Source organism: Solanum verrucosum, unplaced genomic scaffold (genome assembly GCF_900185275.1).
Source record: "Solanum verrucosum unplaced genomic scaffold, falcon-dt-bn FXZP01000254.1, whole genome shotgun sequence".
Lineage (NCBI taxonomy): Eukaryota > Viridiplantae > Streptophyta > Magnoliopsida > Solanales > Solanaceae > Solanum > Solanum verrucosum.
In genome coordinates, this window is record NW_026019983.1 from 979,254 (window position 1) to 1,000,498 (window position 21,245).

The window sequence follows — 21,245 nt, forward strand, 5'->3', positions numbered from 1 at the left end:
TTGAAACTATTTATTAAAACGCGCATCAATTATGAGTCGTGTTCCCTTTTTCTACCTGAAAGAAATATCACCATCATTCAAGTAGGGAAAAGAGAATATTTGATAGTTGATGTGTGTTTTGATAAATAGTTGGTGATCATTCGGTTATGTTCATTACACAAAAATCACTTCTTTTCACATAAAAATCATTTTACTTTTGCTTCGATTATCACTTTGGTGGATTTTATAAAATTGTCAAAAAGTGATGTTTATGCAAAAACTAGACAACACCTGATCCTTAATAGGCATGAAAAGCTGAATGAGAACTAAGCAGTGTTCATCTAGTATAGAAGTAAGTTCGTTTATAAGCATTATCACTAAAAGTTGACTCATGATTTGAAGTTGTTGCTTCTAAACCTTATATATAAACATGAGCATGAATTCTAACCGTACAAAACTAATTACGAATTGGGACTTGAAAGAAAATAGAAATTGTGTATTTTTCTTAATGAATTATAACTATTACTATCATTTATTATTATGGACATAGTTATTTTATTCATAAAGTATTGTATCTATGGCTTAAAAAGGTATTTACATTGATCATTGATGTATGCTTCGTCCAAGTTCAGTGATAACTATTCTCTACGTAATTACCCCTCATTTTCTTTACTTACCAAATCTGATGTATAAAATAAAGTTAAAAGCAAAGTGAAACTCATTTATAATTTTAAAATACATATTGATTTAAAAGAAAAGAATATCAAAAGTATTAATTAATTATAAAAAATGACATAAGTAGGAAAGCGCGTGAATAGAATAATGGTTTGTAACAAAAAATCCAATAGTAAAGATTGTGGATATCATTTTCATATAGAGTAAATTTTGCCAAACTCTCAAATAAAGTTTAGTCCATTTCTCCTTCCCCTTGCTTACTGGGTCAAGAGAAAGAGAAGCAGAGTCAACATTTGCTGGCTGTGAGTTTCTGATATTATATATATGTGTGTGTTCTTCTTCTTCTCAGTTGGGTCATTTTGTTGTCCCGTTTTCTGCTTTAATGGACTAGTATTTTTATTTGTTTTCATGTATATGCCAAATTCAGTCAATATGGGAGACAAATTTGGACAGGTAAAAGTGATGGTTGTACAAGGCAGGCGTTTGGTCATTCGGGACTTTAAGAGTAGTGATCCTTATGTCATTCTCAAACTGGGTAATCAGGTAACAAACACACCTAATTCTTCAAAAAAGATTCAATTTTTAGCTTGAACAATCTCTATATTTGTTGTACCAGACTGCAAAAACCAAGGTCATAAATAGCTGCCTTAATCCTGTTTGGAATGAAGAATTTCATTTTTCCATTTCAGAACATGCTCAGGTTCTCAAATTGGTAAGTCTCTCAAATTCATTTACTTCACTAATCTTGGATTATTTCTTAAAGAATGAAAATTCACTTATCCATCATGTGTAAATGTTACAGCTTTTAAGGTTGGATAAAGGTGTTAGTGAATTCTACGTACATAATTGCGATGTTTGTATATCTGAGTAACAGAATAGTATAAACGGAAATATAGGAATCTAGCAGAGATGAAAATTGGAGAAGGGCCACTTAAGGAAAAATGGCTGAGTGTTATATCATGAATGGGTACATAGCATTCATTAAGAACCGAAAAATAGTTTTTAAGAAGAAGTACCATTGGATCCTATATGTTTCACTTGGGGAAACAACCATAAATTATTAATTATGAACTAAAAGACCAAGGACGATGGTCCGATAATTGTTGATGCATGAGAGGCCACAAGCTTAACTTTATACACCTGACCGGCAGAACCCCAGAGACATGGAGAAAGAAGCTAACATGAAATGAAATAATCGAAAGAGGAAAACCTAAATTGAAGTGAGTAGTTGGGAAGACTAACAGAAAGGTCTTACATGGAAACAGCACTACTCAAAGGTCCATATTTTGCAATTTGGACAAGATTTTAATACAGTAAGTTGGCGGCTGTGTAGTCTTTCTCCAATGTACACACTGCCTCTTGAGAGTTTAATATCATGACCTAGCAGCTTCTACTTTCAAATGAAGGTACTTTTTTGTGTAGTATCAAGGCATATGATAGCTTTCATGTTGAGAGAAGTGATATTTAAGCTTTCATTTTGCTGTTGAGGTGTTATATGCTAGTAGCTCTGTGGACAAAAACTCTATTTTGAAGAAAATACATAGCATGGAATTTGTGGATGTTGATCAAAGTGTATATCTGATTTAAGCAGACATATATAGTATTCTTTATAGGAATTTGTCTTGGGATTGTCTGTGCTCAAGAGTTACACCACAATATCGAGATATCAAGAAAATATAATGCTTTGAAGTAGTTTAATAGGAGTTAATCATGCATTTGAATGCACAAATATTAAAAGCAACAAAGGACCTTTTTAGGACATTAGTAAATTTTATTTGCCTTCCTGCTTAAGGCACTAGTTCGGCTAGAAACCCTGATCAGGCAGGTCGCCTAGCTAACAGAGCTATCCGTCTTTTTTTTTGAGAGGTGGTCACCATCAGTTGGTTTGGGAGTTCCTCCATGTTAGTCCATGAGCATATTGAACTGTTTGAAAGAAAATATAAAGGCAAATTCCTGAATGGTGAAAAATAAGTGATAATGCAAATCACTTTGGAATAGGTAAAAATTACCTTGCCCATTTTTTATGTAATTTTTCCACTTCCAAGTGGTGTGATAGTGCAGATAATATGATGAAACTAAGCAGACGAAACAAAAAGGAAAACAATCAAACAGCAGGAGAGGGGGCTTTACAGGATATGGGGAGAAGAAAATATCAGACTGTCCCTTTTATCTTATTGTCCAAAGATTGGGAGTTAGAGTTCTAAGCTGATCTTGTCACTCTTATCAAAGGAAAAAAATCATAGGTTTAGTTAAATAAGGAGATAACCCATCTCATTAACCACCGATGTAGTACTTTTTCATTCTTCAACATAATTTTGTTTTAATGTTTGATCAGATAAGTTGGTCAAACAGGTCTTTCGGTTATCCACTATATATTTAGAGGATTCTTTGAAACTTGCTATGACTGAGCTTCAGTTGCTCCACTATTCTTTGATCCTTCTTTGTAGTGAGCGGGCATGTGCGTGCACACACAGTTTTTCATTTCTATGCTTCCGTGATGATATTTACATGTATGTTGAAGATAAACTTAGATGTAAGAGAAGTACTGTTCTATGCCAAAAAGAAAAAAGAAAGAAAAAAAAGCATTTTCACTAGGCTTTTCTAACGCCTTGTCTTCAGTGTTGTATATTTACTACCTGAAATGTGATCATTTCAATTCCTGAGTAGCCATTTCAAAAATTTATATCTTAAGTTCGTTTCAGCTTATGAAATTTCAATTGTGACAGCAAGTGTTTGACAAAGACCACTTCAAGGCCGATGACAAAATGGGAAATGCTCATCTCAGCCTTCAGCCTTTAGTTGCTTCTGCTAGATTGAGAAAGATTCTTGGGGTTACCGCTGAAGGAACAACACTGAGGAAGGTTATCCCAGAGAGTGATAACTGTCTAGCAGCGGATAGCAGTATTAATTGGGTGAATGGTGAGGTTGTGCAAGATGTCTGGTTGAGGCTTTGTGATGTGGATTCTGGGGATATAGAACTGAAGATCAAATTGATCAATCTTCCTTCTGCAGCTCCCTCTAAGTAAGATGGAGATAGATCTGTTGAAGTTAGGATTGGTTGGGCCGTAGATTTACTTTCTTGTCGCAGGTGGAGAAGGATCTCAAAGATTTAGCATGTACGATATATCCAGTAGGAGAGCCAGCACTTAGTTGTATCCAGAGGCAGAGCTAGGTGGGGGTTCATGGGTTCGGACGAACCCACTAGCTTTTTCGTAGACCCTATATTTGTATTAGAAAATTAAATAAATATATGTACATTAACATGTGAACCCCCAAACTCCTAACCTTAGCTCCGCCACTGGTTGTATTTCAAATGTATTATATATTCATAATGGTGTGTACTTGTGCTCCAGCTAAATCCTTGTTAGAATATTGCTTCTCCTAGTTCTTTTCAATAGCCAACAGCAGCGAGCTGATGGATTAACATACCATTGCTATGTGATATCATTCAAGTTATCGCAATAGGGTTTGCTATTCTGTATTTTTGGTGAAGCTCATCATCATTTTGACTGCTATCTTTAAGAAATCGATGCATTAAAGCTGAGAAAAGTATTGTTACCTTGAGGTCAACTATAATAAATTTATTTCCAAAGTATGAGCTAGTAACCTCAAATTAAAATAGAAAGGTATTAAAGGTATAGACTAGGTAAATGTATCGCCTCGTCTCATTCACAAATTAGTTGTGGCCTGTGGGTGATTGTAATGCATGTATTGTTTACAATGCAAATAATATTGTTGTGATTGATATGAAATTGTATCCATGAATTGCGTAATTTAAGGGAATTTTTTGTTTCTAAATATTTGACTTGGGTTTCTAATGTACCTTACAAAAAAAAAGAGAATATATCCATTGTACCTCACATTTGTCATTTTTGTGGCCATTTCTCCCTCAACAGCCGTTTGTATGGTTTTTGCGCTTATTCAGCAAAAACCCCTCTTGGAAAGGAACAACATCACAAAGAGGGAAAAAAAAAAAAAAAAAAAAAACTGGTATATTCTGTCATTGCATTGCGTAATGCAATAAAAAAACTTTTAGATATATGAACCTATAGCTCCTTCCTCCTAACCATCTGTGATTCTTCTTTTTCTTACCCCCTGTATATCCTATTTATTCTTTATCATTTTTTTCTGGGGAGAAAAAGAAGATGCAGCTTTGAGTTTTTACAACATACATATACTTTTACCTTAAGTAACAAACACAAAGACATATTGATCTATATCATTGAAATACATATGATAAAACATTAATTAACTAGCTATAAGCGCTATCTGTTGGATCCTGACTTCGAACAAGGCAAGCTATTCGCTAATTTGTCAGGTACGTACTAGTTAGAGGTACCTTCATTTTTACCTGTAAAAATATGGAGTAATTATTTTCTCATAATCTCAAAGATAGGCAATATGTATATTGGTTATAATTATTCCAATATTTTCATGTGATTGGGTATTTCAATATATAGGTGTAAATCAGTGGCAGCCCAAGCTAATTAGTGGCCTAAAGCCCAAAAATTAAATTGGAGGCCTAAATTTTAATATATATTTTTTTATGTATCTAAAGATTCATAGTTATTTCATTATTTTTAATAATAAAAAAATATTGTTAATGGTCTTAAACTAAAGATATATATATTGATCTTGTGGTCTTAAAAATATTATGTGGTAGTTAAATTTAAAAATTGTTTCATAAAAAAAACATTCTTTAATGTTTCGAAACAAACTGAAAAAAAAAAAAGACAAATAAATTAAAATATTTTATTTGTTAAAAAAGGCTTGCAATAATTTTATTATTACTAAAAAAATTAGGCCCTTAGATTTTGGGACCTAAGGCATGACATTGAGCTGATGTAAATCATAATGAATTAATTAGAGAATGCATTTTAAAATGTAATTGTAGGTGATAATGAATTGTAAAACTAGAAAGTAACATAAGATGGCATTGTGATGTAGGATTCAGCAGGCAGGCAGGCAGAAGAATGTTGAGAAACCGTAGGCAAAATGGGGGTTCTCCAAGATACACATCTTCTCCAACGAGTAGTCCATCAGGTTCTCCACGAATAATAGTAACTCGAAGCATAGGTGGTTCTCCTACAAGTCGTCATGAGGTGGGAGAGATTGACACCAGATCACCTTTTCAATCTGTCAAAGCTGCTGTTACTTTGTTTGGCGAAACTGGCACTTCTGGTTGCTCCCCAAAAAAGGCTACTAATAAGCCTATCAGCACATTTAAGAAATCAAAAACTGCTGAAGAGGTATTCATTTTGACTTGATTAATATTACTGTAGTATATATATATATATATATATATATATATAGAGAGAGATACTGTATGTAATTTGTAGAGGGTGCAGGAGAAGGAGAGTCAGCTTAACTTGGCCCTGAGAGAAGTTGACAGCTTCAAACAACAGATAAGAAGCACTGAGACTACAAAAGGCCATGCTCTCCGCGAGCTCCAAAATGCCAAGACTACTTTGCAGGAGCTCACAAGCCAGCTCCAAACATTATACAAATCAAAGAAAGCAGCTCTTCAGGAAACCCAAGCTGCGAATGCACGAGCCACACAACTACAAGTTACTATTGCAGATTCCATGCAATCTCTTAGAAAAGCTAAGGAAGAAGCCATATTCCACTCTCATCTACAGGAAACTAATAAGGGGATTCAAGTCTTACAAGAACAACTTAACAATGTCCGTGCCTCAGATCTGGATTCTTTTACCAAAACAACTTCACAGCTTCATCTTACTAAAAACACATTTCAAGATATTGTCGCAGAAGAAAGGTCGTTAAGAAGCCTGGTGGATTCCCTTCAAGCAGAATTAGATACCTTGAAGGGCCATAACTCTCAATTTAAAGTTAAGGCAGATGAAGCAGAAGCCCTTGCTGAGAACTTGCGAGTAAGTCTTGATAACAGCAAGCCAAAGGGAGATGCAATCCAACAGTTTACTTGTGAAGCTGTTCAGTTTCTAAAGGAGGCAGAGGAGATGAAGAAGAAGGTGGAATCAATCAGACAAGAAGCTGTCACAGCTCAAGTTGCAGCCAACGAAGCAGAGAAAAGACTGAAACTTGCACTAAGAGAGGCTGAAGAGGCGAAAGTTGCAGAGACACTCGTAAGTGATCAGATTCACCTAACAGAGGACGGAAAGATCAAATTAGCAGTTGAGAAATACGAAGCTTTCAGCAAAAAAGTCGAAGAAATCAGAAATGAGGCTGACACAAAAGTTGCCGCTGCCATGGCTCAAGTAGAAGACATCACTGCCAATGAAAAGGAACTTCTCATGAAGGTGGAGGCAGGTCTAAAAGAGAAGCAGGACATGGAAGTTGCAATCAAGGAAGCTTTGAAGACGACAGAGATGGCTGAGGCAGCCAAAAAGGCCGTTGAGGGCCAATTGCGGAAGAAATCATCAAGAAAACGAAGCTGGAGAATCTTCTAAGAGCAAAGGAAGATTTTAAAAAAAAATAATCAAACTTCCTGCTCTCCCATACGGGAAATTTGTTCTATCTTTTTCCGTTTTACGCTGCCTGCATTTCTGTTAATTTCACCAATTTGTTTGCACTATGTATAAAATGTCTTTAAAACACTTTTTTGTTCCAATAATTAGTATAATGCCCAGAAAAGACAAACTGCTGCATATTATCAAAAAAACACATCTCCTCAAACCAGCTTTCAGGATTGTGCTGGACATTATTTATATCATAGTGTCAATACATAAAAGGGTCAGCATCAGTGATGGATAATTTGTATTATTAATACATGTGATGACTAGTAAGAGCTCAAGCAACATATGCCTCTATGTACATCTAACATAAAAATAATAAATGTCAACCGCATTTCCCCTATACATACTTGGTATATTGAAAATGCCCCTCGTGCAACTATAACATATAAAATTTGAGTGAGGCTTCTAATTAGGAGAAAACCTCTGCTATACTGCTCGAGATATTAATACTACTATACTTGCATGAGCATCCAGAATTGTCAGCAGGTAGAGTGCATAATGACCCAAATTCTTATTATCTATGCTCGATGATCATTGATATTAAGGTCATCTAGTGATTGAGCAAGCCCATTTTGCTTTCCAAACTTTTGAAATTCTGATGCCAACGTCTGAACAAACTCAGTCCCCTCAGTGACAGCATCAGGAAAATCCACATGGACAGAGCCCTGTTTAACTGGCCGAACAGGTCGGCGAAGCAACGCCTGCTGCTTTATGTAATCATAAAGTTGCTGGTGGAATGGATGATCCAAGGAATAACAATTTTCATTTGAGCTGCCTGAGTATCTGGAAGATCCAGAACCTTCTCTCCGGCAAAAATGGGGCAGTGACGAATAGTCCATGATCTACACAAGTTAACAGACCAGACAGGGTTAGATCTCTCAACAACTCTGTAAACGAATAACACAATATTATTCCTTCACAAGGTAGTGTAGTGGTAAGGTCTGCATACATTCTACCCTCCCCTCCCCACTCCCCAGACTCCACTTGTGGAATTTAACTGGGTATGTTGTTGTTGTTGTTGTTGTAGTCCCAACAGATCAGTGATACCAGAAGTTGTTTATCCAAGTGGTTATGCCAGACTATCAGGCAGTTACCATAGAGGTAATTATTTGACAGGTGCCAGAGGCAGCATTATTCCTACTAGTTACAAGTTACAAGCATCGCTTGTTTCTCTAAACCAGTGTTTGGATGGGCATAATATTTTCTAGTAACATGGAAGCCCAAATTATAGTCCTCTTTTTTAGTTCTCCACCCGTTTTTATAATCAGAAAGTTATTACTACATCCTCATAGAAGATAAAGAAAATGACAACAAAACAATTGTAAAAGAACTGCTACCTTCAATAGATCATCCTGTCCACACCCTGATAAAACTTGAACCTTTTTTCGAGTTCTCTCCTGCAGAAGAGGTTTGACTACCTAATGAATTCATATGTTACAACAAATTAGAAAATTGAAATAATTGATAAAACAGTAACAAAAAGGAAAAGGAAAGAGAATTGTATTGTTTAAATAAGAGACAAACCTTCCAACAAGCTGAAAAGATATAGGGAGCGTTCACAATGTAGTATGCAACTACCTTCTCCGGGTAATTAAGGTCATCGATGGAGGAAATTATAGTCAATAGCTGAATGATAGCAATAACATTCAGTTAGTCTATATCTACAAGAACAGTTCCAAGGTACTTAAATAAAGATATACATCAGTCTATATGGTTAAACATAGACAGAAGTCTTGCAATTACAAATTCTTCTGCAAAAGAAATATCTTTGTTCTTTGCGCTAGGCGAAAGTTGAAAGGAAAAAAAACTACATAAAAGTGAGGGATTCTACATCAACAATCAGCAACCATCGAAATCTTCCCCAATTTAACAAATCAAACAATACTGTGTTAACTCCCATATTGGTTGATGAAATGGGTTGTGGTCTCCTTGTACGGTATGGGGTAATCCTCCCCTCATTAGCTAACTTGTGGGATTGAATTAGGCCAAAAGACCATTTCTTGACATGCTATCAAAGCCAGACTCGTCGATCCCTGTTGTTGTGTTTCTCAATATTGTGCTCTCATACTATATCATCCACACTCTAGTTTTCCAGTCCTAAGCGTGTGTGAATGAGGGAATGGGTTGTGTTCTCCTAATATGATCTTGGGTAAGCCTCCCCTCATTAGCTAGCTTATGGGATTGAGCTGGACCATAGTCCATTACATCATATTTTGAAAGAACATAACTAAACGAGAATAGAACATTTGAGGGAATATACCTTTATTTGGTTTAGAGCTGAAAGTTTCAAGCCGGTCATATCTAAAACCTTCAGAGATTTGCTGATATGTTTCCCATTCTTCTTACTTGCAGCAGGCTGTGACACATGTATCAACTTAGTAAAATGTAAGGGATTAAAGCGCGCACACACATACACAAAGGAAAGTGATTTATGAATCCTTTTTACCAGAACCACACGATCGCGATATTCATTAATCTGAATGTGTGACTGCACATAATAATGGACCTGATATAAAGAACTCAAGTTACTATTTATATTAGCAGAACAATAGTCAAAATAATGAAAGCAATAATTAAAACATGGAAAACGGAAGAGTTCAAACACCAAACCTCCCTCCTAGGATAAAGCAAATAAGGAAAAATGATAACAGGTTTAGCAATTTAATATCTATATATATGCAAACTGTTCGCAAAAAAGTGTTGCAATTGGACTTGACAATAAATAGCATCAGTCTTGATATGGATGGAATTCTTGTTTTTTGCCTCTGAAACTAATCCAAGCAGTAGACCTCCATTATTATCCACAAATCAAATATCCATTACTTGACAACAAGTTCTTGAATAAGTAAATGCACATGAAATATTATAGCCTTGAGAGAAGATACGAATCCTAACGACCCTTACAGATGCTTTATCATATGTGCTGAGTCCTGCACCAAAAGCGAATATTGGAAGGCCCTGAAAAAGAGGGAAATGGAGTTCTCAAAAAGTTATATTAAGTCCATAGGAGCATCAATAGAAAAAGATAGCTATAATGTGTGTCACGACATTATTTCATGAATAGGTACCTCTTTGGTGTAACCTGGCATTCCTATTAGTTGAGAATCACGAATTGCTCTGTAAAGCTCAGTAGGAATGATAGGTTTCTGAGATAACAATTACAACGAATCAACATTAGATAGTAATTTGCAAAGTAGCCAAGATACATTCAATTTCAACTATAGTAAGAATATACTAGGATAAAATACAATTAATTGTGTGAGCCGAGGGTCTATCAGATTTCTACTGGTCTATACTATACCATCATAAAACCCACACCTGAAGTCTTGTCAGGATTGCGAGGAAAAAATCTTGCGAAACAACATTTATCATAGCCAGAGTGTTACGCGTAAAGTAAAGACTACACTTGATATAGAGAGAAACCACTAAAACTGATTGTTGCTATAACAAGGTTCCATAATACTCACCGCTAAAATATCATCTATCTCATTTTCGACCCTCCAAGTCAAAGAATCAACCAACTGAAACATTTGGGAAAAAAAAGGAGGAGATCTTTTAATAGACAGTATCTATCAGCTGGCTAAAAAGTTAAAATCTTAAATATAGATGTTTGACCATTTTATGGGCATTTGCAACATTTCCCTCTCTTGCTGTTAGGAACCGCAGATATGCGTCCCTTGTACATCCTTGATGAATATTCTGCAAAGTAGTGGACACTGGCATAAATTAATTTGTGAGTAATACAGAAACTGGGTCAACTCATGAAATACAAGTCAAAATTAGAAATATGATGAAGTGAATTAATAAGAGAAAGAAAATTAGAGAGAGAACCTGAAAAGTAGTTTTGAGTGCTTCATCAACTGCTCAGAAAATTAATGGGGTTAGCAATTAGCATAGCACAGCAAATTAAAATGATGATGAAGTTCATATATATGAACATATATACATGTGTACCTTGTTCCATTAAAGCTTCAAACTGAGCGATGGCTTCTTCTGAAATCACACACATGGCTACAGAACACAGAAGAGAGAACAGAATGAATGAAGAAGACGAAGAATAAAAGTAAGTAAATGGATCCCAAGGTCAAGATTCAACGAAGGTATGCTTTTACTTTTCTCTCTTCCACCCTTTTATTTACTTCCCCCACCCAACCGACACTTCAACGAATACAATACTCAACCAACGTGACTCTAGTCTCTATTGACATGCCAAATAACACCACTTGTATTATACTTTTTCTATTTAATTCCTCTAATTTATAATCTTTGTTTTTTATTTCTTTTTTCTAATTTTCACAGAATTTTAAATATAAATAAGTGAAAAATTCTAAACTGTCAAAGAAAACGAGAAAAAAAATAATTATAATTCTTGGTCAAAGACATATTTGTTGTACAAATTTTACAGATCAAAAGAACAAGAATTAAAAAAAGAGAAATTTCGTAAATAATAATTTTATGATAATAAAGAAGAGAAATGAATATAAAAAATTTAAGAAAAGTTTAGAGATAGAAGAAAGAAAGATGAATTCAAGAAAAAATAATAAATTATAGTAACGATGATAAAATATATAAAAAATAATATATTGTAATAAGGATACGACGAGAGATAAATGAAATATTTGAGATGTATTTTTATTTTATTCTTACAAAATTTATAGATAAAAAAACAATTAAGGAAAAGTTTCATCAATAATTATAAATCATGATAGTAAAAAGAAGAGATAAATATGATTTTTTTTAAAGAAAGAATTAAAAAAGTAATAAATTGTATGCTCCCTCCGTCCACTTTTAATTGTTATGTTGCGCTTTTTGAAAGTCATTTTGAGTAATTTTCAAAGTTGAGTCGATATTTTAAACAAGAAATGTAGATATTCAAAAACTATATGAAAACTACTATAAATTGTTATTTTTTGCATATCAATATGAGGAAAAATTACATTATAAAATGTTAGTCAAAGTTCTTATAGTTTAATTTTTTTAAAAAAAAAACTATGACAATTAAAAGTGGTCGGATGAAGTAGTAGTGATGAGGAAAGATGGAAAATACTTAATAGAGTGTAATAAAGGTGAGAAAAAGATTTTTGAATATATATATATATATATAAAAAAAAAATTTATAAATCAAAAGAAAACAGAAGTTCGAAAACTGACAAAAAAGATAAATAATAATCCTAGCAAAAGCGAGGTATCGCATCATTCTTTTGTCATTGAGCTTTATATTTTTCTAGATTGTAATATCAATCTTCAATTACAACCTTAAAATAAGAATCGAAATATAATTTTTGAATCATTTCTTATCTTCTTTTCCGAGAGAAAGTGATGTCTGTAGTCAAAATATATTAGTATGTATTAAAAATTAACTGCAAATATATTATAAATTATTATGGTTGGCTTCACTAAAAAGGAAGTGATGTTTGCAATGTATATTCATGAATAAAATATGTATAATATGTGTCCTATAAATTGTTGTGGTTAGTATGTTATTAATGTATTATAAGTATGCCTACATCAAAAGTTTTTTACCTGAATTTCAAGTATTCAAATAATATTTAAATTAGTTTATATTTTTCGAAATGTATTATATGTTTTGGAGTAACAAATATCGAATTCACAATAATGCATGCTCTTGAATTCAAAATGTATTACAATTGTTATTTATATTTAATACTATTTTGACACAATTTTAATACAATAATTAAATATTCACACCTTCAGACCTTTAAACCTTCAAATATTCAAACCTTCATCAAAATCCTCCAATATAATACAACAACAAATTTGCGATTATAAATCACAGGGCCGGCTCTATGCTTTCAAAAATAAGGCCTTTGCCTTAGGCCCCCAAATTTCGGGGGCCCCAAATTTTTGTCAAAAATAAATTATGTGTTAAAATTTTTATAGAAAAATTAATTATTTATGATAAAAAGTATAATTTTTTTAAAAATAAATTATTTTATCTACTTTAACATCTTTTGTACTTTGTTAAAAATAAGAATTAACAATGAAAAGTGTAGAACAAAGTGAATTACAAATTCTTTTTATTTCTTTTAAATTTTAGTTTCAAGCATTACTCTAAGCATATTAAAATGAGATATACCAAGTCATCAACTTTTTGAGTCAAATTCTATGATTCTAAACTTCTAACTCTTATCTTTATTTAATATTTATCAACTTATTACTTATATCATTATGTTAACAATGCATATAATAATTGTCTCACTTAAAGGATGTTTTTCAATGTTGTGTTGATAAAATCTTACCTAAAACTAGTAACTCAAAAAATCATATTAAGTACTAATAATTTTCATCTTAATAGTGTAATTTTTTTTTTTTTTGAATAAATACATATATGTAGTGTATTTATATTTTAGGCCGCGAATTGAAATTTCGCTTTAGGCCCCCAATTACGTTGAGCCGCCCCTGATAAATCACAAAAATATTCTTCGATTGATACTTTATTTTCTAGATTTTGTAAACTATTATCGTAAAACTCAAAAAATTGCAATAATGGACTTTTTTTTTACCCTCCCTAGGAGCTCCCATCCCTTTTGCTCCCTTGGTGATTCGAACTCGTAATCTTTGGGTTGGAAGTGAGGGGTGCTTACCATTCGAGCAACTCCCTCTCGTCCAATAATGGACATTTTACATTGCTAAATTGAAAATTTTTACAAGTCATCTAAAAAAATTATAGAATTAGAGGACTATGTAGTTGTAAAAAAATATTAAATTAATTGTTGAAAAAAAATTCAGTTGAGATCGTGAATGTAGACAAAGAATTGTGATTGAGATGAAGATGGGGAAGAGGCGTGAAAAATAAGGACTTTTAAATTGCCGATATTAATTTATTTAGAAATAATTGCTATATTGGTTACAAAAAACTTTAGTGACACAAATGGTAAATACTTTTTTAACACTTATATGTATGTGATTTTAACTAATATTTACTCAAATTAAGGATAAACTAAAATAGGGTTAAAATAATTCACTGCGAGTAATGCTTTATGTTGGTCCTTAATATATTTCATGATTGAAATAGTTGTTAAGTATAATAAAAAGTTGTTCATTTTTTTTTTGTTAGAGCATGTTTGTTGCTGTTGGGAGGCCAGAAACACTTATTTTGACAAAAAAAATACTTTTGTTGAAAAATTACCTGTTTAACAAATCAATAAAAGTGTTTTTAAATGGAAGCATAAGCATTTTTTCTGTTATTGGGAAGAAGCTAAAAATTTATGTTTCTTAAAAAAAGCAGAAACAAAAACAATTTTTTTTTTTTAAGACTACAATATCCCTTTAATATATACATATTTACCTATATGTCTCTTATTAATTAATTAACATATCTCATAAATTTGGTTAAATTTCTTTTAAGAATTTTATTTTTTATTTTTATATAATAATTTTTGTATTTTATTTTACATGTGTATATTATTATTTTATATTTTACATATTATTTTATGTATTATTTTGCAAAATTAGAAAAAAAAGATGATAACCATATTTTTGTAAGATCAGAAAAAAGAGAAAAAACATAACAATTAAAGATTCTAGCCCTCCCAAAAAAAAGGTATAATATAAATTAAAATTTTAAAATCATTTTAATTTAATAAAAATAAGAGTTTAATTAGCTTATTTCTAATAAATATTTAAAATAGTTTCTCTCTATAAAATAATCTTACTATTACAAGTACATTAATAGTTGTCCTATTTCGTGATTTTACTCTCAAAAACACTTTTTAAATAAGATCAGTCAAACACAATTTGCCTATGAAAAACATTTTTCAAATGAATTAGCCAAACACAAATTATTTTTTTCAAAAGCACTTTCTCAAAATAAATTGTTTTTAGCAGCAATGCCAAATATGCTCTAATTTAATCATAATTAACATTCTTATCAGGGTGTTTAAAATCGAACCGTAACCTATAAGCCAACCGCAAAATTGACTTATTGACTTATTGATATTGGGTTATCGAATAAACGGTTGGTGAACGGATTATAATTTTATAATTAACGATTTATTGGTGTGGGGGTGTATTATTATATTTCCTCATCGGATAAATCGTGAATCTGTTAAGAGTTAACATATGTACACTTTTAACTTAAGTATATTACATTATTTAATATTGAACAAATTTTAGGAATAACAAACATAAAAATCATATTAGCGCTTTATAACTACAGTTTTGCTAGTTTGCTCTGGAGCATCTAATTTATAAATCGCAGGCATCTAATTTGTATAAAATCGCAGCGATTGTATGTGTATATCAATTAGATAATTGCTATCTTTCAAAAACATATGCTATCTTTGCTAACTTTCAAAAACATATGTTATTATTGATATCTTCATCATCCTTATTTGTGAATTGACTAACATATGATATACCGTGAGTTTACGGTATTTATAATACATTTCACTTACAAGTTGTGTGTGTCTAGGGCCTTTTTGTATTGGTTTTTATGTGTTTTTATCGTATTTTGCAGGAAAGATGTTCAGGCGCGGAAGTATAGAGACAACTGAAAGAAATGCAGAAAAAAGGCATTCACGGAGGTGATCTACGGACCGTAGGTCCATTGACGGTCCGTAGGTGATGACCGTAGATCAGCAGGCAAGGTATAGAAGACAAATCAGGGAAATCTGACCAAGTGTGGAACCACGGTGGCCCGTACTGATTGATCCGTAGATTGATACTGCGAGAGTTCCAGTACCTGATTTTTGAAGTATCTAAGTGTGGAGCTACGGAGGGGATTGACGGACCGTAGATCGATCTACGGTCCGTCATGCAAGTCCGTCGTTTGCTTCAGAGAAGCTGATTTTTGGAAGCTGAAATATATTCTAAGTCCTGGCTGACGGAAGAGACTTACGGACCGTAGATCCATCATCGGTCCGTAAGTCAGTCTCGTGGAATGAAAACGCGTGCCTGAACAAACTTTCCTTAATTTGTTTCCCTTTTAATTTAGGATTTGTTTTCTATAAATAGGGCATGTAAACCTCGTTTTTAGGGGTTAGACATTATTATTCTAGTTTTACTTTGTGACTTTGGAGATTAATTTGCAACTCTAGCAATTATTGATTTCCTAAGTTAGTTTTGAAGATTTTGGCTTTGCAATTCAAGTTGAATTTCTGGATTTATCATTCTCTTTACATAAGTTCATGATTTATTCATCTAAAACTATGAATTGTGTTCTTGCTAATATGGGTAACTAAATCCACAACTAGGGTTTTGGGAACCATGAACGATTAACAAAGTATGAATAATAAATAAGCAATTCTTGAATAGTGTTTTGTGTGTATTGGTAATTCTTTCGTTTAGAAGTCTTTTTAACGGTGGCCAACGTTAGAACTTGCCTCATTACTACTTGCCGACCAAAGAGGTAATTAACGAGAAAATAATTATCAACATAGATTTAGTGTGATACTATCTAATAGTCTAGTGTCGATTGGTGCGAAGTAATAACTAAGCCAAACATCGATTATGATGGCTGATACGCTCAAATTACACCTCCTTTCAGAAGCATAAGCGATCGTTATCAAGTAAAGAACCCAACTTGTAGGTTGGGATCGATCCCACGAGGAAAATGGTTTAGACTTTACTTTTAACCAACAATTATATTCGATTAGTCAAATTATTTCCAGAAACAGGTAATAAAAAGGGGGGTTGTGCTTGTGTAAAACAAATAGTAAGACTTAATATTGTAATCAATAATTAAATTCAACTTTGGCTGTTGTCAAGATAAGAGAAATAACTAGGGTACGCGTGTTTCCCATAATCTCATAACGCAGTAATCCTAGTAATAGCAATCCTTTTCTAGTGTATTACATGTAAAGTGATAAGTTAGATATCTCTAAATCCTTGGTCCGGCATCTAGAGAATTTCACCCCGCACCTTGGTCCGGCTACGTGTGTATAATTTACTAACCCTTACCTTTACCTCATATTAGACATCATAATCGATGTTTGGCTTAGTTATTACTTCGCACCAATCGACACTAGCCTATTAGATAGTATCACACTAAATCTATGTTGATAATTCTTTTCTTGTTAATTACCTCCTTGGTCCGGCAAGTAGTAACAAGGCGAGTTCTAACGTTGGCCACCGTTAAAAAGACTTCTAAACGAAAGAATTATCAATGCATGCAAAATACTAGTCAAGAATTGCTTATTTACTATTCATACTTTGTTAATCGATCATGGTTCCCACAACCCTAGTTGTGGATTTAGTTACTCATATTAGCAAGAACACAATTCATAATCGTAGATGGAGAAATCATGAACTTACGTCAAGGGAATAGTAAACCCATAAAATTAACTGAATTGCAAAGCCAAAATCTTCAAAACGAACTTGGGAAATCAATAATTGCTAGGGTTGCAAATTAATCTCCAAAGTTATAAAGCAAAAATAGAATAATAGTGTCTAACCCCCAAAAACGAGGTTTACATGTCCTATTTATAGAAAACAAATCCTAAATAAAAAAGGAAACAAATTAAGGAAATTTTTGTTCAGGTACGCGTCTTCGATCCACGAGACTGACTTACGGACCGTCGATGGATCTACGGTCCGTAAGTCCCTTCCGTCACTCGGGACTTAGAAAATATTTCAGCATCCAACAATCAGCTTCTCTGAAGCAAACGACGGACCAGCAGCACAGACCGTAGATCGATCTACGGTCCGTCAATCCCTTCCGTAGCTCCATACTTAGCATCTTTAAAAAATCAGGTACTGGAACCCTCGCAGTCTCACTCTACGGATCAACAGTACGGTCCGTAGATCAATCTACGGACCGCCAATGGGCACCGTGGTTCCACCCTTGGTCAGATTTCCCTGATTTGTCCTCAACACATTCCTGCTAATCTACGGTCATCACCTACGGACCGTAAATGGACCTACGGTCCATAGATGACCTCTGTGGATGCCTTTTTTCTGCATTTCCTTCAGCTGTCTCTAAACTTCCGCGCCTGAACACCTTTCCTGCAAAACATGATAAAATACATAAAAACCAATATAAAAAGGCCTTAGACACACACAACTTGTAAGTGAAATGTATTAGAAATATCGTAAACTCACGGTATATCAACACCCTCAACTTAAATTCTTGTTTGTCCTCAAGCGACGCACTAGAACTCTAAACGACACTTGTATAGAAGCAAGCATTTCTACTCAAGCAATCACATGGCTCTCTACCTCCTCATTGTTCGGGTGCACATTCGTGTTCTTAGACTCGATAAGCCAACTCATGTGGATCCCATTATGGCACAGACCAACCAACTGACACACAACAGACACCTTCTCACTGTCACCCAGATACCAACTTTCCAACAATGGAACTAGTGCCCTTACTTCAAACGAAATCCTCTTTTAGCAAAAATTTGATTTCATTCATGGTACAAGGATTTATTCAACACTCACGCTCAGAAGTAATTTCAACTACAGTTCGTGCTTACTGCCATAAGCTTGCCCTTATTTTCACTGCTCAGACTCTTCAAACTAGACTCCAGGATCACTATAGGACTTTATTGGCTTGTAACGTAGGCTCAGGGTCAGGTGTGGTACATTTGGGTACTGTTTACTGACTTTCTGCCCTCCTTGTCATTACACTAGGCTTTTAACCTCTTTTTGCCCTATTTTGTCATATTATTGCTTTACCGCTTTCCCTTGATTTTCTTCAACCACGGAAGTGACTTTAAACTTTGTAGCTCAATTCCTTTTTATTTAATTGCTCCTTTCTCTTTGAATAATTCACATCCTTTCCTTACGTTTCCCCCAATTTTTTTTTTCTTTCTTCTCTTTTCATCCCCATTTTTCTTTCAGTTTCCTCTTTTATAGGCACCCTCAACTTATGGATTTTCAGTTAGTTGAGGTTCACAATACCCGATGTCAAGTCAGGGCCAAGATTGAAGTTACTTTTTACATTAGCCACCCTCAACTTAGGCTTTTGGCCTAAGTCAAAGTGCACATGTCCAAGGAGGGACCGGGGCCAACATAGTAGATTATGGGAAGGTGAGTTCGGGGTTTTAGAAAGAAATGGTTTATTTTTAGGCTCAAAGTTGGATCAAAGGGAACAATTATTTCATTTAGTTGAATCCTTCTAGGCAATTTATGGGTTTTTTTCAGAACAACGGCCTATGATCACTTCCTATCCTCTAGATTGAATTGTCTTAGCAGGACTAACCGGGCAAGTTCTAGTTTTGCACAAAGCTGTTTGAACAGTCAACGATTCTCACCCACTCTTGGCACAAGTTTCATTATCAGATTATCAGACTACCCAGTTCAAGTTTCAGGTTTAATCATGAAATCAAGTCGATTGTTACTATGTCATACTCAGAGCCAACACAATCAGCAACTCGTAGCCTACTTCTAGCATACAACCCAGGATCTGACGGGTATCATTTTTCATAAGCCATCATGCTTCGTTCTGTATCATGCTTCTACACACACAATCCTAAGACATGCCGGTTCAACAAAAATTAAACAGTCTCTTGGGGTAAAAGAACACAGGCAAGAAAACCCCAAGAGAGGATACATGAGTTGGGTTACTCAGGCTTCACCCTATCACTCACGATCCATTTACCCCACCCCCAACAAAAATAGATGCAATTGCCCACAATGCAAACATAGACAGTAAAAGTGAATGGATTTGAGTGAAGCAAACCTGTGGCGCAAAGCGCCGGCGAATCATCAACAAGCAGGGGGATCCGGTTTCCCGGAGCCCTCTGGAACATCAGTGGGGGCACCCTCAGTAGTGCCCACCTCAGCACTCCTAGCACCCTCAGTAGTGCGCTCTATCAAATGCTCCGCACCATCAGTGGTGCTCGCGACGCCTCTCAAAATAGGCTGATCCTTTTCAACCGGGGCAGAGCTCGATGCCCCTGCAGCTCTCTCATGCACCATCTGCTGGCGCAACTCTTCATCTGCAATCGAGGCCCTTCTAGCCTCCTTCTCCTGCCGATGCTGCCTTTTTTGCGCTTTCTCTTCCTCCGTGCGATGAGAGCGGTGCCGCTTGCCCTTGGCATGTGTCGGTGATATGTCCACCGGGCACCCTCGAACCAAGGTGGAAGTGAGCGGGGCCTGCGATAGTGGCTTTGACCGCTTGGAAATGGACCCGCGGAGAGTGGCAGCATAGGAAGCATAGAACTCCCGGACAATCTCCTCGCTATACGTCCCTGGGTCTCGAGCCATCCAGTCACACTTGTGAAGTTTGAAAAGCCGGTGAATATCTGGCACAGTATGCAAGCTCCCCGTGAGGACTTTGCTCTCCTCTTGTATTAATCGGGCCATTTTCTGTTTGTCATTCACCATCTTTGCATCCCGGTAGATTTGCCATTGACTTTCGACACACCACCTATTCAGCTCCCCTGCTACCGGAGCGGGTTCATCGTTCCTTGGTGCAGGAATGGCCTCTGAACTAGTTGCCTCATCAGACGAGGCTGCTTGGTCATTCTCTCCAGACCCTGTGGACGATTTGGCATTGGACCCTGTAGCATGGATAGACTCTGATTGTGATGATTGGGAGCCTGAGGCATGGGTAGACTCGGATCTGGACATAGGACCCTCCGAACTGGAAGCAGCCCCAGTTGGTGACCCGATCAGTGTGTGCTCCTCATCAGACTGGGAGACAGTGACTACGTCGGGGATCACCTTCCGGGGAGGTGCTCCTGGGTGCCGCGTGAGAGGCCCTAGGGTTGAGAGGCACATATGCGGGGTCAGAGTCGTTCTCGGTGTCCTCATCAATCAACCGGAAGCTAGGGGCAACTGATTTGGACTTGCCCCGTTTCGAGTAGGTGACCATCTTCTTGGGTGCCATCGTACCTGCAGGAACGTCATTAGTGCCAAAACTAACCATATGCAGCAAAAGAACTCATTTAGAGTTGGTAACGACCCAAACTATGTCCAAATTTTTTTTTTGACAGATGCTCCAGAAGTCATCCACGGAGGAGATCTACGGTCCGTAGACTGATCTACGGTCCGTGGATCTCTTCCGTGGATCAGGGTGCCTGAAATATAGGTCGCAGATGAAAACCACAGAAGTACAGAACGGTCCGTAGATGGATCTACGGACCGTAGTCCACATCCGTGGTTTTACACTTGGTGAAAATTTGCAGG

The 21,245-nt window shown here is 35.2% G+C and overlaps 3 protein-coding genes across 3 annotated transcripts; 2 read left to right on the forward strand and 1 right to left on the reverse strand.

The window, feature by feature from the left end:
• Positions 1-1,013: 1,013 nt before the first annotated feature.
• Positions 1,014-4,101, forward strand: LOC125817829 (protein C2-DOMAIN ABA-RELATED 11-like). Its single transcript, XM_049497340.1, has 3 exons — positions 1,014-1,197; positions 1,271-1,366; positions 3,381-4,101. Exons 1-3 carry the CDS (start codon positions 1,063-1,065, stop codon positions 3,678-3,680), a joined length of 531 nt encoding a protein of 176 aa, XP_049353297.1. The 5' UTR covers positions 1,014-1,062; the 3' UTR covers positions 3,681-4,101.
• Positions 4,102-5,621: 1,520 nt separating this feature from the next.
• Positions 5,622-7,100, forward strand: LOC125817927 (WEB family protein At5g55860-like). The gene is made up of 2 exons (XM_049497431.1): positions 5,622-5,903; positions 6,003-7,100. The coding sequence occupies exons 1-2, from the start codon at positions 5,628-5,630 to the stop codon at positions 7,080-7,082; spliced, it is 1,356 nt and encodes a 451-aa protein (XP_049353388.1). The 5' UTR covers positions 5,622-5,627; the 3' UTR covers positions 7,083-7,100.
• Positions 7,101-7,300: 200 nt separating this feature from the next.
• Positions 7,301-11,260, reverse strand: LOC125817875 (phosphatidylinositol/phosphatidylcholine transfer protein SFH2). The gene is made up of 11 exons (XM_049497381.1): positions 11,103-11,260; positions 10,980-11,008; positions 10,764-10,847; positions 10,616-10,669; positions 10,217-10,294; positions 10,053-10,106; positions 9,595-9,654; positions 9,409-9,504; positions 8,673-8,774; positions 8,486-8,566; positions 7,301-7,990 (listed from the first exon to the last, which is right to left on the reverse strand). Exons 1-11 carry the CDS (start codon positions 11,155-11,157, stop codon positions 7,667-7,669), a joined length of 1,017 nt encoding a protein of 338 aa, XP_049353338.1. The 5' UTR covers positions 11,158-11,260; the 3' UTR covers positions 7,301-7,666.
• Positions 11,261-21,245: the final 9,985 nt, after the last annotated feature.

Bases quoted from the DNA above. Each gene is read 5' to 3' on its own strand.
- LOC125817829 (XM_049497340.1), top strand. From the start codon at position 1,063: ATGTATATGCCAAATTCAGTCAATATGGGAGACAAATTTGGACAGGTA. The intron at 1,198-1,270 runs GTAACAAACACA...TTGTTGTACCAG, and splicing joins TTCTCAAACTGGGTAATCAG to ACTGCAAAAACCAAGGTCAT. The intron at 1,367-3,380 runs GTAAGTCTCTCA...CAATTGTGACAG, and splicing joins ATGCTCAGGTTCTCAAATTG to CAAGTGTTTGACAAAGACCA.
- LOC125817927 (XM_049497431.1), top strand. From the start codon at position 5,628: ATGTTGAGAAACCGTAGGCAAAATGGGGGTTCTCCAAGATACACATCT. The intron at 5,904-6,002 runs GTATTCATTTTG...TAGAGGGTGCAG, and splicing joins AATCAAAAACTGCTGAAGAG to GAGAAGGAGAGTCAGCTTAA.
- LOC125817875 (XM_049497381.1), bottom strand. From the start codon at position 11,157: ATGTGTGTGATTTCAGAAGAAGCCATCGCTCAGTTTGAAGCTTTAATG. The intron at 10,670-10,763 runs GTCAAACATCTA...CAAATGTTTCAG, and splicing joins TTGCAAATGCCCATAAAATG to TTGGTTGATTCTTTGACTTG. The intron at 9,655-10,052 runs GTAAGGGTCGTT...TCTTTATATCAG, and splicing joins GCACATATGATAAAGCATCT to GTCCATTATTATGTGCAGTC.